The sequence below is a fragment of the Labrus bergylta genome, chromosome 6, assembly GCF_963930695.1.
Source record: "Labrus bergylta chromosome 6, fLabBer1.1, whole genome shotgun sequence".
Lineage (NCBI taxonomy): Eukaryota > Metazoa > Chordata > Actinopteri > Labriformes > Labridae > Labrus > Labrus bergylta.
In genome coordinates this window covers 1,845,246-1,869,533 of record NC_089200.1, presented here as the reverse complement: position 1 = coordinate 1,869,533, position 24,288 = coordinate 1,845,246, and the positions used below count along the sequence as shown (strand labels likewise).

At 43.9% G+C, this 24,288-nt stretch overlaps 2 protein-coding genes across 2 annotated transcripts in view; both read left to right on the top strand.

The window, feature by feature from the left end:
- The first annotated feature begins 1,068 nt into the window (after positions 1-1,068).
- Positions 1,069-20,128, top strand: tut4 (terminal uridylyl transferase 4). The gene is made up of 30 exons (XM_020659209.3): positions 1,069-1,410; positions 3,497-4,056; positions 4,143-4,279; positions 5,794-5,910; positions 6,002-6,179; positions 6,286-6,374; positions 6,468-6,519; positions 7,526-7,595; positions 8,127-8,253; positions 8,485-8,604; positions 8,857-9,051; positions 9,158-9,332; positions 9,427-9,950; positions 10,823-10,973; positions 11,142-11,228; positions 11,586-11,689; positions 11,831-11,888; positions 11,988-12,091; positions 12,178-12,267; positions 13,478-13,591; positions 13,682-13,759; positions 13,906-14,083; positions 14,176-14,223; positions 15,080-15,162; positions 15,268-15,383; positions 17,183-17,337; positions 17,420-17,511; positions 17,593-18,160; positions 19,309-19,479; positions 19,585-20,128. Exons 2-30 carry the CDS (start codon positions 3,576-3,578, stop codon positions 19,680-19,682), a joined length of 4,560 nt encoding a protein of 1,519 aa, XP_020514865.2. The 5' UTR covers positions 1,069-1,410; positions 3,497-3,575; the 3' UTR covers positions 19,683-20,128.
- A 301-nt stretch (positions 20,129-20,429) lies between these two features.
- The window catches only part of si:dkey-121a11.3 (uncharacterized protein KIAA1614), an 8,803-nt gene continuing 4,944 nt past the window's right edge, over positions 20,430-24,288 (top strand). Inside the window, exons 1-3 of the mRNA XM_065956269.1 lie at positions 20,430-20,461; positions 21,956-22,075; positions 23,743-24,288. The exon at positions 23,743-24,288 is cut by the window's right edge and continues 395 nt beyond it. Coding sequence (XP_065812341.1) covers positions 20,430-20,461; positions 21,956-22,075; positions 23,743-24,288 — 698 coding nt within the window. The remainder of the gene's footprint in view (positions 20,462-21,955; positions 22,076-23,742) is intronic.

The following is a 24,288-nucleotide window of genomic DNA, read 5'->3' as shown; positions in this document are numbered from 1 at the left end:
ACTGAAAGGACAACATTTCCAGAACCGACCAGAACCAACAAAATAAGCTTCGACTCTGAAATTGTGTAGAACATATAAATTATAATAATACGAGACAGAACATACAGTACGATGTTCAGGCTATAATAATGTGTCACTAAAAGTCAAATAGGCTACGTAAAAAATGAACAGGCTATATTGAGGCCCTGTACGTAGCCTATAATAATAATAATAATAATAATAATAATAATAATAATAATAATAATAATACGTTGTTTTTTTATAGCGCTTTTCTAAGAACGCAAAGATGCTTTGACAAAATACTTTTTTCAAATTATTACTTTATTGCAGGCTGTTTTATTACATTACAAGTTGTCATATTTCATCACAAATTTTGTTCATCCTGGCACATTTTTATATATATAATTTTTTAAACATACAAGAATACATACAACATGAAATAAAAATAAATAAAGATCCAAAGAAAAGGTATGAAGAAAAAATAATACTAATAAGAAAAATAATAGATAGATAGATAGATAGATACTTTATTGATCCCGAGGGAAATTCAAAGCATCCAGTAGCAGGTTACAAAGACGTACATGACATGAAACATGACCCCCCCCCCCCCCTCCATATATATTAACCTGAAAAAAAGATTTAAAGTATACCCCTAGATGAAACAAACTTAAACTGTGCAGTTAAAAAATAGATTTATACAAGAAATGTACATAACCCCGTGCAGGGATAAAAATATATGTGCAATTTAAACAATAACCTATAAACAGTTGAGGAAAAAATCTTTAATTAAACCTGTAATAATAATAATAACAATAATTACAATGTTCATTCACTACTCCCTTAATTCAATATAATTTAATTAACATTATTTACATTACAAGCAACTCTTATGTACGGTATTTGAACGCAACACGTTACGCCCCTCTTATGTACGGTATTTGAACGCAACACGTTACGCCCCTCTTATTTACGGTATTTGAACGCAACACGTTACGCCCCTCTTATTTACGGTCTATGAACGCAACGCTACACGCCCCTCTCCGTGAAGACTCGCTTCCCCACAATGCAGCGCGGCAGTGTATTAACATGGCGTCAGTGGTGGCTGTCTGGAGCAGGGCCGTGGGATTCTAAAAACATGATTTAAACGGAACCATGGAGACAGTGAATCTTTAATCCCGGGTCACGTTGAGAGCTGGAGGGGAGAGAGGTAAACCGAGCCGTTCCGTGCCGTGATGGTCGAAGTTGTTTGGGACGGTTTGTAACGACCCGCCGCTGAGTGTCGGTGTTATTTATCTCCCGTTAGCTCACACCGGCTAACGGCTGCTAGCTTTCAGCAAAGTCGACTCAACAGTCTTCAGGAAGTCAACACGAAGCCTTCCCGGAGGACAACAAACAGCTCATGGTTTAATGGTGAGCAAATATACACACATGTATATATATTGATCCAAAATACCTGCGTGACCCCCCCCCCCCCCCCCTCACGTCTCTGTTTTGAAAGTTAGGTTCACGTTCACTCCGGTGTTACGTCGGAATCTGCCTCCCTTGCAGTTTCGTTTGTCTTTAACCCGAAACATAACTTAGATGTGTTTACAAGCAACCAGACGGTGTTTACCACAGAAACCACCTCCTACAGTCACTGAACATCACCTAACAGTACTAAACATTACCTTACATAAGATAATAACCTCTAACTTAACCTTACAGTCACTGAACATCACCTAACAGTACTAAACATTACCTTACATAAGATAATAACCTCTAACTTAACCTTACAGTCACTGAACATCACCTAACGTCACTTTAAATAACCTCTTACGTAACCTGACATCATCAAACGTCACTAAACATAACCTAAACATTACTTTACATCACTCAACATTATCAAACATCATCTCATAGGGGCGGCTGTGGCTCAGTGGGTAGTGTCAACCGGAAGGTCAGGGGTTCGACACTTAGCCCTGAATTACCTGAAAACCCTGAAATGGGATTAGTTACTTCTGATGGCATAGCATCAGTTTGTGAATGTGTAGGTGTGACATGTGGTTCTACACAAGTTCAAGTCCAGTCCCCTATTGGGCTGGACGGCTGGGAGGAGGATGAGGGACAAAATCACAGCCATCCTGGACAACTCCTCTCACCCTCTCCATGATGAGCTGTGGCAGATGGGCAGTTCCTTCAGCCATCCTCCCCCCCCCCCCCCCCCCAGGTCCAAAACTGAGCTCTTCTGGCGCTCCTTTTTGCGTACCGCCATCAGCAGCAGTGTGTCCTTCCCTGCCACATCGCCACTCTGTCACTCATGTTACATCAAGATGCTTATTTTATTTTATTATTGCTTACTTTTCTCACCTTTTTCAACTCTGTCACTTTAAGTGAAACTTACCTGCATGTCTCAATGTCCTGTACAGTTTGTAGTGTAAAGTTCAGATCTTAATTGGTTTGTAGTTTACTTAATACTTGCTTATAATAGTTGTAAATACATTATACCTTTATCTTTATTTTCATTTTATTTGTACACATGCATGCTCTTCTTCTTGTCTTTGACTGCATGATCCCCACTGGGGATCAATAAAGGATTATCTTATCTTAACAACATCCTAAACCGTCACCTAACAACCTCTCAATTGATTTTGATTCTTAGGGTCAGGGTTCGATTTGATATTGAATTGATTTCAGAATCAGAATCAGGGTTTATTACCAAGTACATTTACACATACAAGGAATCTGACTTGGTGTATTGGTGCTAAACAATTAACAAGTAAATAAAGCAGAACTAGCAACAACTTAAATAATACAGAATAAGAAGATATTACAAAATATACAATAGAATTTAAAAATGTAAAATAAAAAACACAAAATGTACAAAAGGTGATAATCATCAAACCAATCTGCCAAGGCATTACATATGGAAGTCAGCCTAAGGCCCCGTGTCCACTAGCTTCTAAGTATTTGCAGCAGAAAGCGTCTTTTTTTTTTACGAGCGCTCTGCCTTTTTAGTGCGGCCGCTCAGAGCGCTCAAGTTGAAAATCTTCCAACTTTTCAGAAATGCGCCGTTGATGTCACCGGTGCTCTGTTCCAAATTTGTATTTTTTCCACCTATGGATTGTATCTTGTACAAACATCGTCTTTGCTCCGTGTCTGATCTCAAATATAAAACATGCAGTAAAAAGTTACACGGAGCAGTGTCGGTCATACAGTGGCCGTTGTCAACATACTGTTGTCATGGAGACAGGACGGTTCATGCAAACACTCCGGACTGCACAGCCAGCGCTTTTCTGCCCGGAAATTATTCTTTTAAAAAATAAAAATAAAATGTGAATTAAGTGCAGATCTGTGCCTGAGCTGAGTTTACAGCACAAAAGTAAAAAACACAACTGAGCTGTCAAGTGAATGTTCACCTAGACACCTTTTAAAACACCAACTTTTAAAACCTTAAAAATGTTTCACCTGAACTGAATGTTTCTATCGCGTGTCATGCTTTAATATTCTTTTCACCCAGACTTCAGGTGGCCAGCCTCCCTGGTCGTCCTCAGCACGGTTTTGACACCTCCACGGACACAAACTGAAGAACTGGAGGGATGGATGAGTCCAAAAGTCCAGTAAAAACGGGCAAACAGCCTCAGCCCCGAGGAGCCAAATCTTCACCCAGCGAGAAGTCCAACAGGGAATCTCCCTCGCAGAGAGAGGGCGCCAGGTGCGCTCCCAGCAGACAGCAAAACTTAACCACGGCAAAGGATGAACACACAGGCGGCCAGGGAACCCGCGGGTCAGGCAAGACTTTCACTGACGCGCCCCAGGACAAGAGGAGAGGCCGGCCCTCCAGGCTGACTAGACTGACGGGAAGGACGAGCTCTGGGGAGAGAGGGAAGGGGAAAGTGTCCGGCCCGCAGCAGCACCTGGCGGCTCACTCGATGGACTCCCGGGTGTCTGTGTCTGCAGACAGCAGCCCCTCGGCGAGCAGAGAGATCAGCTCTCCTGCAGCGCCGGGAGCACCTGAGAAAGTCCTCACAGAGAAGGTGAAAAGCACCACTGCAGCTCCAGCTAAGGAAAAGTCCCAAGGTGGGTTTGCAAGATGTTCAGAGCCGAGGTTATTTTGTCTTCTTCAGTAAATGTTTCTCTGGTTTTAAGTGTGTGATTGTTTGTAGGGGTGAGAGCCGGCGCTCTGATGCATCCATCAGACAGGAGGCCCAGTGTGGAGGAAGCCCCCCTGACGGATCAGCAGCTGGGCCTCCGACAAGCAGAGGAGCGCCTCTACAGAGACTACATCCATCGCTTGTTGAAAGTAAGGAAACTGTCCTGTTGTGTAGCGCTCGTGTGGCTCAGCTGATTTTAACCTTCTGTGTGGTCCAATCAGTATTCACCAGGTGATGATAAATGGAGTCTCTACTTCCTGTTTTCTTCATCAAAGACACATTTAAACAAATCAAACTGGGCAGCTTTAGGAATTGTTTCTGTGTAAATTAGCACTTTTATTCAAAGTTTCTTTGGTGGAAATTATCGTTATCATCGATACGGGTGAGCGTCAGGGACAAAATTAGCTTGATTTTATATTTTCCTATTTGAGTGTGCTAACAGAACCGCGAGCTACTCAGCGTGCAGTTTAATCCCAGACGCCCCGTTTGTATTTTCCTCTCTGTTGCTCGAGTAGACGTGGACGAGGAACGAATAAGGAGGGTGCTCTACAAGGCTCTGGCAATTAATTTTCTTACTCAGCAGAGAAAAGTGGAGATAACAGTGCATTCATAAAATCCACATCTGTGATTGAAATGTTGTGACTTTGATTTGTGTCAACACGGGAGAAAGTCTTTGTTCGGCTCACCGCGAGCCTCTGGGTGTTGTTATTTGAGTCAACAGCTTGTCAATACAAAGCATCGCAATTCTGTTTGGCAACCTTCAGAATAAAAGCATCACTCTTCTGTATGTTCACCATCAGAATAAAACAACCAATCTTCTAGTGTGTCCACCTTCAAAATAAAAGAATCACATTTCTGTTGGTTCAACTTCAAAATAAAAGTACCAAACTTCTGTTTGTTCACCTTGAAAATAAAAATATTTTCTTTTAACTTCAAAATAATAGCATCACACTTTCAAATTAAAAGCACTGCACTTCTGTTATTCGACCTTCAAAATGAAAGCACCACTTTGCTGTTTGTCAACCTTCAAAATAAAAGCACAACATGTTGTAATGTTCACATGGGGAAACTGAAATTCGCAGAGAAGTAAATATTTTAAGTCCCTATGAAACAAAAAAGAAATGTTTCTGGTTTAAACCAGCGTTCTTGTGTCAAAAGTTCATTTATCTGCCAAATTCAACAAGGCATATTTTTTTCTCCTCCTATAAAACATTTTAAATGTTTGACTCATTCTGCACTCGGCGGCGTTTACACATTTTGACCACTTAAAAAGCTTAGTTGAAGCTAACAATCCAATCAAATTCATCCCAACACTATGTCCCGCCTTCTGTCTTGTGATTGGTTCTATCCCGTTTCAGTAGGAAATACGTCTCGACCCATCAGTTAGATACTCTTGGAGTTCAGTTTCATTGGGGACTTTAATGGATGCAGTGTGGACAGCGAGCGTCCGATGCTGCGTGATGTGACGCGATATCTAACGCTAAATATGGTCAGTGAAGACCAGTCACAAAAATATATCCTGGGTATGTTGATCTCTGTTTGTGGTAGAGCCCTCTGGTTGGTAAAAGGTTGTGATCATGTTTAGGATTACAAATCCCAGAGTTTCACCCCCCCAAAAAAACCTCCATAAGCTGATTTTTTTCCTCTTCCTTTGTTTTCACAGCAGTCTCCCGAGTACCCGAACTATCAGTACTTATGCAAGCTCTGCTCCGTCCACATCGAGAACATCCAAGGAGCGCACAAACACATCAAGGAAAAGAGACACAAGAAGAACATAACGGTACGGGAATCTTAAGCAACACTTATCTTAAAGGGGCTCAATGTCAGAGTTAGGATGATAGATTTAATTTATTCTGCTTGTGGTGTATCAGGAAAAACAGGAGGAGAACGAGCTGCGTGCCCTGCCCGCCGCCTCCGCTGCCCAACTGAGGGCGGTGGATGCGGCCGTCCTAGAAACGGCCAAGGAGCACGGCATCTCGGAGGAGGACTTTGAGGTTCGGAAGGCCGTGGTTGTCAGGATGGAGGAGATCATAAAGAGGCACCTCTCAGGTTGTCTGCAGGACCCCATGTGTCTGTTTTTACATAAAGAGCGGTTTGAAAAGTGTGACATGTACCTCGTTCTATGTTTTAATATGCCTCCTTTGTTTTTTTCCAGCTTGCTCCCTCCGACTCTACGGCTCATGTCTCACCCGATTTGCCTTCAAGACGAGTGATATCAACATCGATGTCGTCCACCCTTCCTCGGTGAGTTGTGCTCTTTCACCAGACGATGATGCTTTTTGTCTATAAAACCTGAACACGTTGTTAACTGGCGTTTGGTCTCGTCACTTCTCTCAGATGACACAACCCGAGGTCCTGATTCAAGTGCTGGAAATCCTTAAAAACTGCTGTAAGTCTCACTCAGTGCATTTCACATTTTGTCTCAAGTTACAGCTTCTGCTTAGACATCGTTTATCTGCTTGTTATTTGGTAAAATATTTATTTTTAAGACCTCACGTGGGAGAATAAGGGTGCACACACTTGACAATCCGTACTGTGTCCGAGCACGTTTAACCCCCAAAGTCCAGTTTGTTTGACTAGTGTGTATGTGCTCCGTTCTACTCTTCCTTGACCCCTGGCACGGTTGGAGGAGGTGTGTTTCGGCACAGTACAGTTATTGCACAAACACAACCTGGACAGGAAGTGTCATCGATCCCCGCCTCAATTAATAAATTAATCATCAACTGTTTGTCCGTGTTTGAAGCTTTAATTTGTTTGTAAGATGTAAGAACACAAAATCAGTGAGCGACACAAAGGAGAAGTGGACTCATGCAAACTTTTTGATCTTTTTTTTGAAGGGTTAATTTCGAGACTTACAACCCTGCCAAAAAATCAAGACACATTGGGACCATTATGGTTTCCGTTTTATCTTCTAGTATCTTTTTTAAAACACCCCTGAACTCTTGAATGTCTGCTCGTCGCAAACTGGTTATTAGGTTACACAAACACAATAAATATTCTGATCAGATGATGGAAAAGTTAAAATATCTACACGGCTGTATCTGACTGAAATGACTCAAAAGAAGCCACATAGTCAGTAAAGTAGCTGTCATGTTCTCTGTGTTGTTCTCTGATGTGCGAGATCGATTGTGCGTCCCTTTTTTATGTTTTATTATTCAGCCTGCCTGTCTTGTAAATGAAGCGAGCTTCATGTTGATGTGAAGCCGTTCATGTGTTGTATTACGGCCCGGTTAGTACCGGAGCAGTGTGAGTGCAGGCCAGCGGTACAGAGCAACATGTTCCAGTGTGAGTGTGCTCTTAAACTACTTCAGGTGTTTTTTTCTTGGTCAAACTCTTTAAATTACTTTCTTTCTGTGCGTGTCATCTCACTGTGTTTTTCACTCTTCCCTCTCCAGCTGAGTTTTTCGAGGTTGAGTCTGATTTTCATGCCAAAGTTCCTGCTGTGTTCTGTCGGGATGTCAGCAGGTGAGCATTTAAATACATCATCATTTAGTCCGTCCACACATGTAGAGAATGACTTTAGGTGTGTTATCTTTGTTTTTAATAGTTGGTGGTCTTGACCTCGATGTTAAGGTCAGGTTTATCTTTTCATGACTGTTTTTAGATTATTACACTTCACACTTCTGAGTCAGCTGTCAGATGATTTGTTGTCAATTTTTTTAAAGCTTATCAATATGTCCAACATACAAAGATATGAATCATTTGTTAGGGTTAGGGATGTTTTAGTTTCAATTTGAGTTTGCTGGTTGCTGCTGAAGGAAACATGAATATCTGAGCTTTAGGCTGAAGTTGGTCTTTTTTTAATAAACTCTTCTAAAGCTGAAGTGCTGTTAATGTCATATTCACTTCATGTTGGCCGTCAGGGTTTCTGTGAGTCCTTCTGTTTAATCATGTTGTTCTCGGTCATGCTGGGCCAGATAAGGGTAGTTTAGTTTGAATTTTAGAATTATATCCAACCATTCATACTTGTTGTCTGCACCTCTGTTTTCTGTGCAGCGGCTTAATGTGCAAAGTGAGCGCAGGAAATGAAGTTGCTTGTCTCACCACCAATCACCTGGCAGCCCTCGCTAAACTGGAGCCCAGAGTGGTTCCCCTGGTGCTGGCCTTCCGCTACTGGGCGAGGGTAAGCCTGACAACGACAGTGACTCACTAGCTTAAACAGGAAGTGATCATTCGATTTGCTTCAGTGCGTTTAGTGTGTTTTCTTTTTTTTATGAACAGCACCTCCACCCCTGAACCAACAAGATGTATCACCAATATGTCAGAAAATAGAAATCACATGTGATGTTCCTAATAAGGAGGTTTTGATATAAAGTCTCTAAAGCGGACGCTGTTTTTTCTCTTCATCGTGCAGCTGTGTCACATTGACCACCAGTCTGAAGGTGGCATCCCCTCCTACTCCTTCGCCCTCATGGTCATCTTCTTCCTGCAACAGAGGAAAGAGCCCATCCTCCCTGTGTACCTGGGCCGCTGGGTAGGTTGAATGTCTCTCAGAGGCTCTGAAAAATGTCTGCCCCCTCAACAGCAGAGGATGTTGGTACTTAAAGCAGTACAACAGAGGAGTCATCTGGATGCAAAAACAGGGCATTTAACTTCATGGTCTGTCATTTATTCACTGCTTGCCGAGTAAGAGATTAAAACTTATTCATTCACATGAACGTTTGGTGATTGAAGTGATTGCGCTGATTTTCTTCATTACGTCTGACTTTGTTTTTCTTTTGTTCAGATCGAAGGATTCGATGTGAAACGTGTGGACGAGTATCATCTCACTGGAATCGCACTGGACCTGTTCGTCCGATGGGAGCGCAGACCTCAGAGCTCCACGGACGGACGCGGGGAGAACCGAAACGAAGCAAGGGGAGAAGGAAGACCCAAACCGGAGCAGAAAAAAACAGAAGACTCTCATTACTCGGAAGGACTGGTGAGTCTCGCTGCTTCTTTTGTAAAAAACAAAAACTGACTGCCTTTGATTCAGATTCAGATTTAAGTCACAGTGGACCCTGTTGAAATTCTTCTTTTGCTTTCAGACCCGGCTGACCCTTGACCTGGGGAAAGGTGTGTCACTGGGCCAGCTGTGGTTGGAGCTCTTGCGTTTCTACACTCTGGAGTTTGCACTTGAAGAATCCATCATCAGCATCCGTTTGAAGGAGCTCCTCTCCAGGGAAGTGAAGAACTGGCCTCGTCGCAGGCTCGCTATCGAAGGTAAGAGACCGCTCTGTTAGAAAAGTCCAATCTCACAGAAAGAAGAAGAATGTTATTAGAATTCACTCTGTGTTCCCTTTTCTTCTGTGTTTAGATCCGTTCGCCTTGAAGAGGAATGTCGCGCGCAGCTTAAACAGCCAAATGGTGTTTGAGTACATCCAGGAGCGCTTCCGTACGGCTTATAAATACTTTGCTTGCCCTCAGAGACGGGGAGCGGGCAGGCGACAGAGACGAATGAAGTCAGGACAGCAAGGTGCAAAGTGTGAAGAGGTTGAGAAGACAGAGGCGGCTTGTGTAAACAAGAGCGAAGACGACGGGAATGTTGTAAAAGGTCAGAGGGGTCATGGAGGTTTGAAAAAGGACGATGAAGCCGATAGTGAGGATGAAGATGGATCAGATCCGTCCAGAAAGGAGGAGGAGAAGACTTTAGATGCCAGTCTCATGGACATGGTTCTCAATGAGGGGAACAAACCTTCCTTCTCCCCCAACGGCCTGCTGGACAGTGACAAAGAGGGGGAGGAGGAGGAAGAGGAGGAGGAAGAGGAAGAAAGCTGTGGACCTGTTGCATCAGAGGATCTGCACTATGTGTTTGATAAGATGATTTTCACTGGTGGAAAGGTAACTGATTAATAACCATGCACCCGTTTATTATCTGTAGTTTTTACTATATGTGCATTGTGTGGCTACAGCCCATCTGTTGCTACAGCTACAGCCCGTCTGAGGCCACAGCTACAGCCCGTCTGAGGCCACAGCTACAGCCCGTCTTAGGCCACAGCTACTGCCCATCTGAGGCCACAGCTACAGCCCATCTGAGGCCACAGCTACAGCCCGTCTTAGGCCACAGCTACTGCCCATCTGAGGCCACAGCTACAGCCCATCTGAGGCCACAGCTACAGCCCGTCTTAGGCCACAGCTACAGCCCATCTGAGGCCACAGCTACAGCCCGTCTGTGGCCACAGCTACAGCCGTCTGTGGCTACAGCCCGTCTGAGGCCACAGCTACAGCCCGCCTGTGGCTACAGCCCGCCTGTGGCTACAGCCTGTCTGTGGCTACAGCTACAGCCCGTCTGTGGCTACAGCTACAGCCCGTCTGTAGCTACAGCCCGTCTGAGGCCACAGCCCATCTGAGGCCACAGCCCGTCTGAGGCCACAGCCCGTCTGAGGCCACAGCTACAGCCTGTCTGTTGCTACAGCCTGTCTGTTGCTACAGCCTGTCTGTTGCTACAGCCTGTCTGTTGCTACAGCCTGTCTGTTGCTACAGCCCCAGCTTGTGGCAGAAGGCTGCGTTACATCTTGGACATAATATTTGACCTACATTGAGGGCCAACATTTTAAATTATTAGTAATGAGTTAAACTGAGTAGTTATTTTAGTGCCGCCTAGCGAGGATGAAAACCTTTATTATTCATTTTTAGCTGACCAAATGGTCACAAAGTTAAAGTCATGTTAAGCCTAGTTATTTGATTGAACTCTTTTTTCTTTTTCCTCCCAGCCTCCGACTGTTGTGTGCAGCATCTGCAAACGTGACGGTCACCTGAAGGACGAGTGCCCTGAGGACTTTAAGAAGATCGAGCTGAAGCCTCTGCCCCCCATGAACGACCGCTTCAGAGATATTCTCGACGGCCTCTGCAAACTCTGCTTCTGTACGACCATTTACATTTATATTTATCATTGCATACAAATATGTGGAAAGACACAAACGGATTGCACTTTGTATAAAACAAATCAGCACATTTCTGAACCAAGAACTACAAAATATTTGTGATTTTGCTTGAATAATAACTTCAAACAATGAATCCATGCTGTTGTAGATGAATTGTCACCGTCACATGCAGAGCAGCAGAAGAGGGAACAGATCCTCTTAAGTCTGGAGAGGTTCATAAGGAAGGAGTACAACGGTGAGCTTTGGACTTAAACCACTACACACCTCGGTCTGGTTTATGTACAGTACTGGGCAGTAGCTCAGTCTGTAGGGACTTGGGTTGGGAACCAGATGGTCGCTTGTACCAGCTGGAGAGGTGCCATTGAGCAGAGCACACTGTACACTTGTGAAGCTTTTTAATGTGCTGTAGAAACAGATTAGACTTTCAGTAACATCATTGTTGTTGCTTTATTTAGCGAGACTCAACAGACTGAACCTCTGGGTATTATTTGGGAAATCCATTCTTAACTTTTGATTTCAATAATGACAAAGAGAATGTGTTTCCACACCGGGATAGAAGTGAGTAAATCTTTCTCTGCGTGTGAATCCTCAGATAAAGCTCAGCTCTGCTTGTTTGGCTCCTCCAAGAACGGCTTTGGCTTCCGCGACAGTGACCTCGACATCTGCATGACCCTGGAGGGTCACGAGACTGCAGAGGTAGGCTGACCAAGCACACACACACACACACACACACACACACACACACACACACACACACACACACACACACACACACACGAACTCCGTCTTCGTTGTGAGATAATAAATGAATGACATTTTCAAACTTTGTACAATCAGAATCTGAACTGCAAAGAGATCATCGAGGGGCTCGCCAAAGTGCTGAAGAAGCATACAGGTGAATAAACGTGATCCGGATTCTTTATGACTCGTTTGTTTTTGTTCTGCTGGAGAATGAAAGTGACCGGCTGGGCGTCTCGTTTCCCTGTCATCGTAGGTTTGAGGAACATCTTGCCTATCACAACAGCTAAAGTGCCTATTGTGAAGTTTGAACACAGACAGAGTGGTCTGGAGGGAGACATCAGCCTCTACAACACGCTGGTGAGTGAAGAATGTCACGTCGTATAACCTGCTTTATGAAGTGCTCGGATGAGCCTTTTAGTCAAAGTGTTGCTTTGTTTCTGCAGGCTCAACACAACACCAGAATGCTTGCTACGTATGCAGCTCTGGACCCACGCGTGCAATTCCTGGGATACACAATGAAGGTCTTCGCCAAGGTAAGTTACAGAAGTCCGATCTGATTCAGTGACTCTTTGCAAAGTAAAGTTAGCAGCTTTCTGTCTGGATCAAACTGATGCTAACAATCTCTGACAGGTATTATCCAGAAACCACATGTTGATTGGCTGTCCCAGCTTTTTCAAAAAATGTATTACTGGATTTATTTATTTATTCTGTTTAACCAAGCCTGCTTCCAGTAGATCACAAAACACACACAACCGGACAATTTCACTCTTACCTTGTGCAATAATAATGTTATATTATGTTTATCAAACCACTCTGTGCAATAACATGTTACACTTTATGTGCATGTTTGTGTTACACTGAATATTCTGATGCTCTCAGCTGATCTATTCTTTTTAATCTATATTGTGGTATCTATTTTTTGTACATTATTATTTTTTATTTAAATTGTGCACTGTGTTCACTTTTGTTTGCAGTCTTTGTTGCTGTAACACTAAATTTGCCCGTTGTGGGATAAATAAAGGATTATCTTATCTTGTGCAAAAAATGATCCTAGCAAGTTAATCCAGCTGTAGACTTACTGCATACAAATATTGTGTATAAATAGGTAGTATGTGTGTGTGTGCATCATTGGCTTCTCCAGCAGCACCTGTTGAGTTAATCAAGGAGTGTGCATTTAGCCTTTTGACTATATCGTCAGTGTTTCACAGAGTCTGTGTGGAAACATTCCAACAGAAACCGTCATCCAACGTTAAAGTTACAGATTGGTGTCACGCTCACCTACAACTCATACCTGCATTAACTGGATCACGTGCGTTCCTGACTGTAGTACTTTGTCTGTACTGATCAACTGCATTATGATGCACTAAAGTGCGTTATGAAGCACTAAAAGAAAATGGGTGCACGTTGTGGCTGTTGTCTGTGTGTGGAGAAAGAAGCTGCAGCTTCACCAAACATCCTTAAAACTCTGCTTACTTTTTAACATGACTGTTTGGGTACAAACATTTACCCAAATCAGCCAAACGGGAAAACTATCAACGATCTGCACTGGGCGGCTATTAATTCCGGACGCTGGGTTTACCTTTTTGTTGAAGAATAAGATAAAAACAGCGTTATGATTCTCTCTCTTGAAACCAAAAGGTGTCAATGGTCTTAGTAAGTTTGACCTCTGTTTTGTCTGTTGCCTCTGTGGTTTGTTTTTGTGTGATTACTTGCTGTGTGACTGGATTGTTTTTGTGCACACAGCGCTGCGACATCGGGGATGCGTCCAGAGGAAGCCTCTCTTCTTATGCATACATTCTGATGGTGCTATACTTCCTGCAGCAGAGGCAGACTCCGGTCATTCCCGTCCTGCAGGAGGTAGCCCCCCCCTCTCTAAAAATCACACACCCTAATTTAAATGTGTAAACCTGAGCTCTGAATAAACATCTCTGTATGATGTCTGTTTAGATCTTTGATGGGAAGACCGTTCCCCAGAGGATGGTAGACGGCTGGAACGCTTTCTTTTTTGATGACCTCGAGGATCTGGTGAGTTGAATGAAGATGACTTCACTAAATTCAAACATGAACTCATCATCTGGTATCAAAATCACAGTAAGAGTTTTGGCAGATTGTTCAGTTTGTGGGTAAAAGTCCAAATCTGCTTGGTACTAAAAGTTCTTCTGTTGACGCAGCGTCGGCTCCTCTCTGATGTGCCGCCGAACACAGAGTCCGTGGGAGAGCTGTGGCTCGGACTCCTGCGCTTTTACACCGAGGAATTTGACTTCAAAGAGCACGTCATCAGCATCCGTCAAAGGAAACGCCTTACCACCTTTGAGAAACAGTGGACCAGTAAATGCATCGCTATCGAAGGTGCTCCCACAGATTCACTCTTTTATTTTTTTCCTCGCCTGTTTCTCAGTTTGACCGCTCACCTCTTCTACTCACCTGTCTGTTCTCCTCAGATCCCTTTGATTTGAATCATAATCTTGGTGCTGGAGTTTCTCGCAAAAGTAAGTTGAACCTACTTTATCGGATCCAAAAGTTACTATACTGTTATTAACTTCCCTTACAGGATACTTTTTCCACCTGAATCAGGATGTTTCTTCTTCATGAGGCACCTGTATTAAAGTGTTTGATAAAAGATGTAGTGGTTGATGTCACTGTTTGAACAGATTTGATGTTCTGCACTTTAAAGGAGCAATATATAACTCTGACCCCTAGTGTTTAAAATGGGTACTGTAGTCTAAATTCTAAACATCATAGAGAGCTGTCTCCCCCCCCCCTCCTCTCTAGAGTGGATGTTCACTCAGGTCACCATGTGGTGGACTCTGAAGCTTCAGTGTTTATCCAGCTCTGCATGGGTCTGTAAACCTTTCTGTGTTCTAACCTCTCTCCATTTTTCAAAAGCATCTCCAATATTGATCCTAGTTTGAGCACGTTTCTGCTCGTGGAGCTTATTAGAAACATGCAGAGGCTTTTTAGGTCGGGTACAATCACTTCTATCTGAACCACTTCTCTTGACCGCTTCCATCGCTGCAACACCTGTTGACCTGATAACTGCTCTCATATCTGACAAACCGAGGGGCGTCTAAAACGGCCACGTGGGTTGGTCGCCTTAAAAGCGCCTACCTTCTCTGGTCCAAACAAATCCAGAGCATTCAGGAGCAGAATCTAAAGTTAGAAGGAGGACATACTGGCTGCTGCATTGTTGTCAGAGTAGCCAGCACTTCAACATAGCATGTTTCCTTAATGTCTGATCAGATATTAGACATTCGTAGTTATCTTACTGATTGCTCCTTTAGTACTTTGTTGTGACCTTTCCTTTCTGTATACTAATGAACAACGTTCTGTTTTGCCCTCCTCTAGTGACAAACTTCATCATGAAGGCTTTTATAAATGGGAGGAAGTTGTTTGGAACTCCTTTCTACCCCGTCCCCGGCACTGAAGTGGTACATCACTCATGACCAAACTAAATAATGTGAATGATTCAGAATTAAAATCCTATCGGCTTTGTCTTCTGATGAAACTGATTTTTGATTTTATTTCTTCCGCAGGACTACTTCTTTGACTCCAAGGTGTTGACGGACGGCGAGTTGGCGCCAAACGACAGATGCTGCAGGATCTGTGGGAAGATTGGACATTACATGAAGGACTGTCCAAAGAGACGCAGGTTGTCCCCTCTTCATTCAAGGACTTATTTTTCTTACCTCGGTAGATTTCCAAGAAAATCTTAAAGACACTTCTATGAAGAAATAAATCTCTTATAATTAAAGATAGCTTCTACTTTGTGCTTTCTCACGTTGTAAAAAAAACAAAAACAATAAGCTGATGAATTTTGAACCTTTTTTTAAAGAATTACTGCTGACATTGTGATGTTGGGTTATTATTTCTATACATACAGTATAAGAAGGAGAGGTTAACATGGGCTGCTATGGGGATATTTTTGATGTTTGAGTCTGTGCAGGTTTATCCATTGTGAAGTAGCTATCGTAAAATCAGAAATATAAGCCACACCGGTAGATAAGAGGCACCTTGTTTTTTAAAGGTCCTCTCAGAGAAAACAAAAGTTTGAACTGTCCTCCTGCATGACGATTTCTATCATGTTCAGCGAAGTGTACAACATTCTGTTTCTGTGCAGCCGTGTCGCCTTTTGGGTCTGTTTTCATTTTGTGGAGTTTTCTCTCCTAGTAGCGACAGTACGATAGTCGAGCTTTCAGCCTGCAGGGAAAGTTGTGAGTGAAGCTCAGACCTCTAGCTTGCAGAAACCGACTCCGCTGGTCACTCTTTAATTTTAATATAGGACTCTTTCAATCAACAGATCACTCCACAAGGTTTATTTACAGATACCACTGTTTTCTGTTACGATTATGACCTCCTCAGAGAAAAGATGTGAAAAAGTTGCACTGCCAGACTGGTCTGTGTCGCCGTCTTCCCCAGCACAGCGTGCTAGCAGCTTTCAATACATGATGAATGGAGATGTGTTTTTAATCGCGTCAGGTTGCATGCAGTGTGTGATAGTGGCTGCTGAAACCGCGGTAACGACAGCGCGTGTGTCAGCATTTTATTCTGGTATATTGGTCGCACCGGTGTAAAAGAAGCGGCCAACTTTTCAGATGAAAAAATGCGTCTTATATAGAGTATTTTACGGTATGTCAATGTAACTTATGTTTAAAGTATAATGACCCTTTATAGCTTTCCAGCTGAGGTCTAAAGCCACAGGACCACCGAGGGCTGCTCGATTATGGCAAAAATCACAATCACCATTACTCTGATTGAGAGTTATTAAACTCGATTACGCGTTGATTTTACAAAAGCAACAAGTGTCAAAGCACAAAAATGTCAACATTTTCTCAGAGTAGAAACAGCGAACAGAAGCCAGAGGAGAGAGAGAATCAGACAGACAAAAAGATGAGCCTTCACAAAGGAGTAGACCAGCAACCACAAGATGAGTACAGACACCTGGAGGTGAGATGAAAGTCAGAAGCGTCTTTGTTTAAAGTTCCTCTAAGTATTGGTGGTTTGCAGTTTGAGGGAGTCAGAGGTTTTTGTATTTTGTCCTCGTGTTTGCTCCTTAGAATCAGAATCAGATTTATTGTCCAGGTTTGCTTACACACACACACAAGGAATTTAACTTAATGAACTGTGCTCTCTTATATACAGGTACAACATTAATCAACAATAAACATGATAAGAAAAGACTAATATTTACATGATTAAATATGAAACAGTGCAGTGGTGAATAGTGCAAAAGATGCTGAAGTAACATGATAAGTAAAATGCAGTTATGTGACAGATGGGTCAATTAAGATGTCAATTACAGTATTTACATAAATAAGTGTGCGTATATTATCATTTAAATTAATTAATATATATATATGTATGTATGTATATTCACAGTGACCAAATTAATTAAATAAAATAAATACCAAATGTTTCTGATTTACTCATCCCTGAACTTTCCTCTGCCAGGATAAAGAAGAAGGAAAACGACAAAGACGAGGACATCAAAGAGGAGGAGCGTGAGCCGAAGGATAGGCGCTGTTTTCAGTGCGGGGACATGGGCCACGTACGGAGGGACTGTCCCGAGTACCGCCACCTCAAGCAGAGGAACACCGGAGCACCAGGTAACAAAACTCACCTCACACAGGCAGGACACAAGTGTGTGAAAGATAACAAATGTCTAAAAGCTGCCACCTTCTTCCCCAGCTCCTCATATGGTACGAACGATTGTGAGCTCGCAGTCGGTTCCCATCCCTCAGGGGGACGGTCCTGGACGGAGCAGACAGCCCTCTGAATGTGTGAGTATAAAACGTCCACGTTTCACTGATTTTTATTATCAGTGTGTGGCGACTGATTCTGATGATTATTTCTCTCAACAGTCCGACAGTCGGCAGACTCCACCGTACTCCCCACAGCCGTCAGCTGTCCCCCAAGGTTCCTCCCAGTCCTCCAGCTCCCCTCAGCCCTCCCACAGTAAGCCCAGCTCTGCGGGTCCCACCAAGCAGTCCGCTCACCCCCAGGTGCCCCTGTCTCTCTTCAGCTTCCCCACCTCTCACCCGAGCCAGTACCACCCGGGGGCGCTCACCGCACTGGGGCTTCTTCCCTCCCACCAGCACCAGTCCCACCACTCCCAGGGGCAGCCTCATCACCCAGTCCGCATCCCTTCCACCGCCTGGCCCATCCACGGACCGGTCCTCAACACGTCCTCGCCCACCGCCCCCTCCCCGCCCGGCCTGAAATTCGCCCTGCGCTCGGCATCGGGGAACGGGAGTCCCACGGGCTCAGGGGTCAACCCCAGCCCCATGAACCTGAACGACCCCAGCATCATCTTCGCCCAGCCGGCGGGGAGGCAGCTGGGCATGGGCGGGTCAGGACGGGAAGGACACTGGCACAACCACTTAGCACAACCCGGGTCACTCATGGGAAATGGCACTGTGGTCAAGTCAGGTATTCACTGGGTGAACTTTGGTGGCACCGTGTGTGTGTGTGTGTGTGTGTGTGTGAGGCACTGAATATGTGTGTGTGTGTGTGTCTTTGTTTGTTTGTCCCTCAATCATTAAGATAAGATGAGATAATCCTTTATTTATCCCACAACGGGGAAATTTACATTGTTACAGCAGCAAAGATTGCAGACAAAAAGTGCAAACATAGTTCACAATTTAAATAAAAAAAAGAAAAATTAAGAATGTACAAAAAAAATTACAGATACAAACACAGATTTCATTTTATCAGACACGATATGTCCTGATTTAATTTAGGTCTTAGTCTGCAGCATAAATGATGACACTTCTTGTTCCTGACACCTTAAACACAGACCAAAGTAACATTCAGCAAAGTAACCTTGAGAGTGTGCTTTCCATCAGCAGGCAGCGCCCACAGCCGATTACTGTTGCTAGGCTACGCAGCACTTCCCCCTCCATGAGTAGTGACCGTTAAGTCTATGCTAAATATTTGCTTTTAATCAATAATCAGGAAAACATGAAGACAGTGTAACTGCATTGTGCCCTGACATCAGCAGCAGCTCTACACGCAGAAACGTAACCATATTGTTCTTGGCAACGCCGATATCTTAAGTCCCGCCCCTCCTTTCTTTCGGTTGGTCAGTGAGGGAGAATCGACATTGACGAGCATGGAGCTGTTCCAAAAGTTGACAGCTACAGCGCAGCAACAACAAACAGCTGGCACTGAGAGAGTTTTTGCCCTCAGGGCGTTTAAAAAAAACGCTAAGCTTTGCAGTTTTGTAAAGGCCCCGTGTCCACCTCGCGTTTTTCTTTTTCTGAGCGCCAGCGTTTATTTTCATTGAGTAGGTGGCGTGAGCATCAGCAGGCGGAGCCCTGAGCGCTCCGACTTTTTTGTTTAGCCACTCCGAGTGCTCAAGTTGAACATTTTTAAACTTTTCAGAAAGGCGCTGTTGACGTCACTGGCACTCCCTGTATTTTTTGACGCTTACAGATCGTGTCTTGTACCCACATCGTCCTCACATTATTCTCACCACATTGAATTCTGATACAAAGATGTTGTTGGTGAAGGGACTGTCTGTCACAAGTTTCTTCTTTTAGTCCGTGTTTGAGGTTGTTTTGATCTTGTCTCTTCAGATTCAGGTCATCCGGCCCAGTTTGTTGGTGTGAGCCAAGGATCCCGGTTATGGGAGCACAATAAAGCCCCTCAGTACGCCCTCTCTCCATCCTGGCCCTACAGGATGCCCCAGAACTTCATCCAGCAGGGCAACGGAGGCTTCCAGCCCGGAAAACCCTTCGTCACCCAGGGTAAGATTTTCCTTCTTTTTTTTTTTTTAAATGTTGCAGAGACAAAATAAAATTTAAACTTCTGCCTTTAACTTTCTGTTGGCCTTTCTCTTTTCCTCTGCTCAGGTTCTGTGGTGCATCCTAATCCCAACTTCCCACTGGTCCCCCATCCAGTAAATGTCCGACACCCAGTCAATCTGAACTTCATCCAACAGAAGAAGTGAACTCACGTCTCCTTTTAATTCGATTTATGGGCTGTAAAAAAAACAAGCAAAATAATTTCCTCTTTTGCATCATTTGACCTGGAGAATTTTTAAAATGAATTTTATCATTTTTGTACAGTTTTTATGTTTGGTCTCATTACATTGATTTGTGATACAAATGTCAAATATTTTAATACCCCCATTTTTGAGGGGGTCCAAAAAAGTGTTTTTATTTTATGTGTAAAGTAAACAAGGACAAATGTAAACCTTTATTTTTATTAGCTGTATTCATACTTTGCTTGCCACAAGATATGAAGGCTTTGAATAGACGTTTGTTTTAAAAACAACCTAACATGTCACCCTCAGTATGTAGTGCCAAACGCAGGGATAGCAAGAAAAAAGGGAAAAAATCTCAAACATGACAAAAACCTTCTCAAAAAAAGAAAATAAAGAAAAACGCAAACAACCGTTCTGTGTGGTGTGGGTTACTCTCTGCAGCGTGCGGGTGTGCAACAACAGTCAGCGCACGGTTCGATATGTACCTCGGGGTTCAAACAAAAACACACTGACTATATGTACTGCATTTTACATTCAACAGTCAAGTAGGCGATATAACACACTAAGTGTGTGTGTATGTGTGAGGCACTGAATATGTGTGTATATGTGTATGTATGTGTGTGGCACTGAATGTGTGTGTAAGGCACTCGTGTGTGTGTGTGTGTGTGTGTGTGTGTGAACTGCTCAGCTGTGTCGGCTGCTGTCAGCCTCATGTCTCATGTCAGCCGCCTCACTGGGATCTGGTGGGCGCCTGTGTCAGCCCTAACATCCAGGGAGTTAAACGAAAACACACATCTGTAAACATCTCCAAAAAACCTTTTATAAGATGTTACAGACAGGAGGTTGTTTTTCTTTTTGAAAGTTTGTTCCTATTTTATTCTGAAGCCCCGTTTACCATCAACATATTTATTTATTCAGCGTCAAATATTAACAAAAGTTATCGTAGTATTCTCTTGATAAAGAGCAGAGGTCTATACGTTAGTCACATCTGTGTTAACTCTTAATGATTTAAAGTTCCCTCTCTGCAGTAATCTTTATTAATCTCTAAATCTGACTGATACGGTCACATGAAGCTGGTTATCAACCTGTTTCTCTGAGCGCGCTCACATAAAAGGGGCGGAGTCATACGTTTGAAGCCTATAGCAGCATCATTAGGAGCTGATTGGCTCCTGGTTCAGCCCTAAAAAAAACCCGACTCTGACCCTGACTGGTAGATGATTCCAACGGAGAAGGGCCCGCCTCTTAACTGAAGGCTCTACCTCCCATACTACTTTATTCATCATTTGTAGTCCTGTTAGCTTTACTGCAGAGTTCTGCTAACTCAAACTCAACACTTCCAGAATGTGTTTCAAATAAAAAGCCTACGATTGTTTTAGTTGACAGAATCATTCAAAAACAAAACTTATTGTGAAGAAATGACAGGAAGTTGTTTTTGTAAAACTCGGTTAAAAAAATCATCAGATTTTTATTTTATTTTGATGAGCTCAAAACCCTTCAGTTGTCACTTCTCAATATTCTCCCTTCCTGTTCTCCATTTGGACCTGCCCGTTCACCTGCCCGTTCACCTGCCTGTACAACCTTCATCTGTTCAACCACCTCACCTGTGATAGGAGGATTATTTCAGCCAATGAAAAAACAGATTTTTTTTGGCTTTGAGGGACTCTGAGTTTCTTCTAAAACCAAAACACACACTACACAACACAACAACACAAACACACACTACACAACACAACAACACAAACACATATTACACACCTATTACACAACAAAAAAAGTCAACATAGTACAATAAACAAAAAAAACCCATCAATACCAGACACTAAAACCACCAAACAAAGCAACATAAAAGATAACACACACACAGTGAGTCCCCCCCCCCCCCCCCCCCCCCCCACACACACACAGTGAGTCCCCCCCCACACACACACACACACACACACACACAGTGAGTCCCCCCCCACACACACACACACACAGTGAGTCCCCCCCCACACACACACACACACAGTGCTCAGTGTGAGTGCTGATGTAAACAGTCTGTGTCTCGTCAGGTTAATTAGTCTTGACGAGCTGCTCAGTTTAATCCTCCTTCCTCTGTCACATCGACCAATCGGAGCTGCTGATGTCATCCTCTCCCCTCCCCCACCTGTTGTGTGTGTGTGTGTGTGTGTGTGTGTGTGTGTGTGTGTGTGTGTGTGTGTGTGTGAGTCTGCGTGTGTCTGTCCGTCTGTGTTCAGCCTCTTTGTGTCAGACTGGTTGCCGCGGCAGCAGCAGTGTGAGGACGGCGCTCGTATGAAGCGTTGCTGTGTTCCTCTGAGAGCCGACCACAACCTGCTGACCCCCGACACACACACACAGTGAGTACCATACACACACACACACACACACACAGTGAGTACCATACACACACACACACACACACACACACACACAGTGAGTCCTAAACACAGAGACACTGAGTACTGTATTGTATACTGTATCTTATTTGTTTGTTGTTTTATTTTGTTAGTGAGTTTGTTAGTTCCATCAGTTAATTAGGTTGTTAACTTTTGTTATTGTGAGTTAATTGTCTAGTTTACTAGTTTGTTTGTTTTTTTAGTTAATCAGTAATTTGGTTAGTTTGTTAGCTTGGGGTAGAGGTCACAGTGGACTTGACCCCACACACTTCACACTTTCTGTGTGGCGACTGTGGACACACACACAGCTGGGGGGTTCGATCCCCAGCTCCTGCAGCTACATGTCAGATGTGTCCTTGGTCAAGACACTTAACCCCAAGTTGCTCCCTCTGCTTTGTCAGCAGTGTATGAATGTGTATGCTTGTGATGGTCACTTTACAGAGCAGCCTCTACCATCAGTGTGTGAATGTGTTGGTGGGACGGTGTAAAAGTGCTTTGAGCTATACAAGCCTGAGTCCATTTACCTGTTCAGATTTACCTGTTCAGATTTACCTGTTCAGATTTACCTGTTCAGAGTTAGGCCGTGTTCACACTTGACTTCTTTTCTCAACTGCCTGCGCCTTTTTCACATACAAGCCTATGGAAAAAGGAAAAAGGAAAAAGGATGACACCTTTCTCAGTTGAATTATTTCAACTTTTCAGAAAAGCTCTGGGTGACGTCAAGCGCCTTTCTGACAGCTGACCAATCAGGACGAGTAGTAACCTACGTCCCTAGTTACCTGTGCCCAAAAACTGCAAACTTCCACCAGATATGTGCGCTTTGCGTGTCCGCTACGGTTCCTTTTCTCCTCATCCGTCATCACCCAGCGGCTGTGATCTCAGTCTGCAGCACGGAGAGCTCAGCCGGACAGCTGGAGTACGGAGACTTACCGCGGTAATTTAACAGATTCACTCGTGACAGCACGAGATTATACGATGTTCGTGGTATAAAACTCAATAAAAACCTTATAAACACATAAACAAACACACAAACGGTGGTTTTTCTGAACCATCAAAACGGAGGGTTTTATTCTGAAAATAAACCGGATGTTTTAATGTTGTATCGGTGTCTGACTTCCCGTCCTGTTTGTTCTTTTCTGTGCTAAATTGATGCTTTGTGCTCCGGCCGGCTCAGGCGCGGTTGCACCGCAGGCTAGATCCTGTTGTTATGGTTACAGAACACTCGCGCATAAGCGCTGAAAGCCAGTGTGAACACCTGTTACCTGTTCAGAGTTACCTGTTCAGATTTACCTGTTCAGATTTACCTGTTCAGAGTTACCTGTTCAGATTTACCTGTTCAGATTTACCTGTTCAGATTTACCTGTTCAGAGTTACCTGTTCAGAGTTACCTGTTCAGATTTACCTGTTCAGAGTTACCTGTTCAGAGTTACCTGTTCAGATTTACCTGTTCAGATTTACCTGTTCAGAGTTACCTGTTCAGAGTTACCTGTTCAGATTTACCTGTTCAGAGTTACCTGTTCAGATTTACCTGTTCAGATTTACCTGTTCAGATTTACCTTCACAGGTAAGGTTGAGGTTTAATGATGATTTTCACCTGTTCAGTAAAATGATTGTTGGTCTCTCAGCAGGTCGGGGGTCAGGCTGCATCATGCTATCCAATGGAAATCAGAGGGAGTGGCCCCTCAATCAGCACGCCTGCATGACTCCCCGAGCAGCGAATCAGCTCAGACGCAGCGACGCCCCCCTGTGGCGACTCTGCCTCGCCGTCTGCGATTCGAGGACGAGACAGAGACAGAGGCCGAGTTTCGTTACCTGGAGCGACAGCAGCAAAGGAGACGCACGGGGCAGCGAGGGTCGGGTGTCCTAGTCTCTAAACCGGACCTCAAGCTGTATGCCAATGGCAACATGAGGGCGGGGCCACAGGGGGCGGGGCGTGTTGTGGAAGGAACGCAGAGAGGACGGATGTCGGGGGGACAGTCGGGACAGTCTGACTCCCACAGGACAGTAATAGGAGGCGGAGTCAACCTCAACCTCTATCGACACCCACCTGTAGCTGAAGAGCGGGGGCGGAGTCTGTACAGGCCCTGCCTTAACCTGCGGACTGAGCCAATCAGAGAGACCTACATTGGCTCTGTCACCTGTAGTGAGACCTGCAGGGCAGGGCCTGTAGCTAG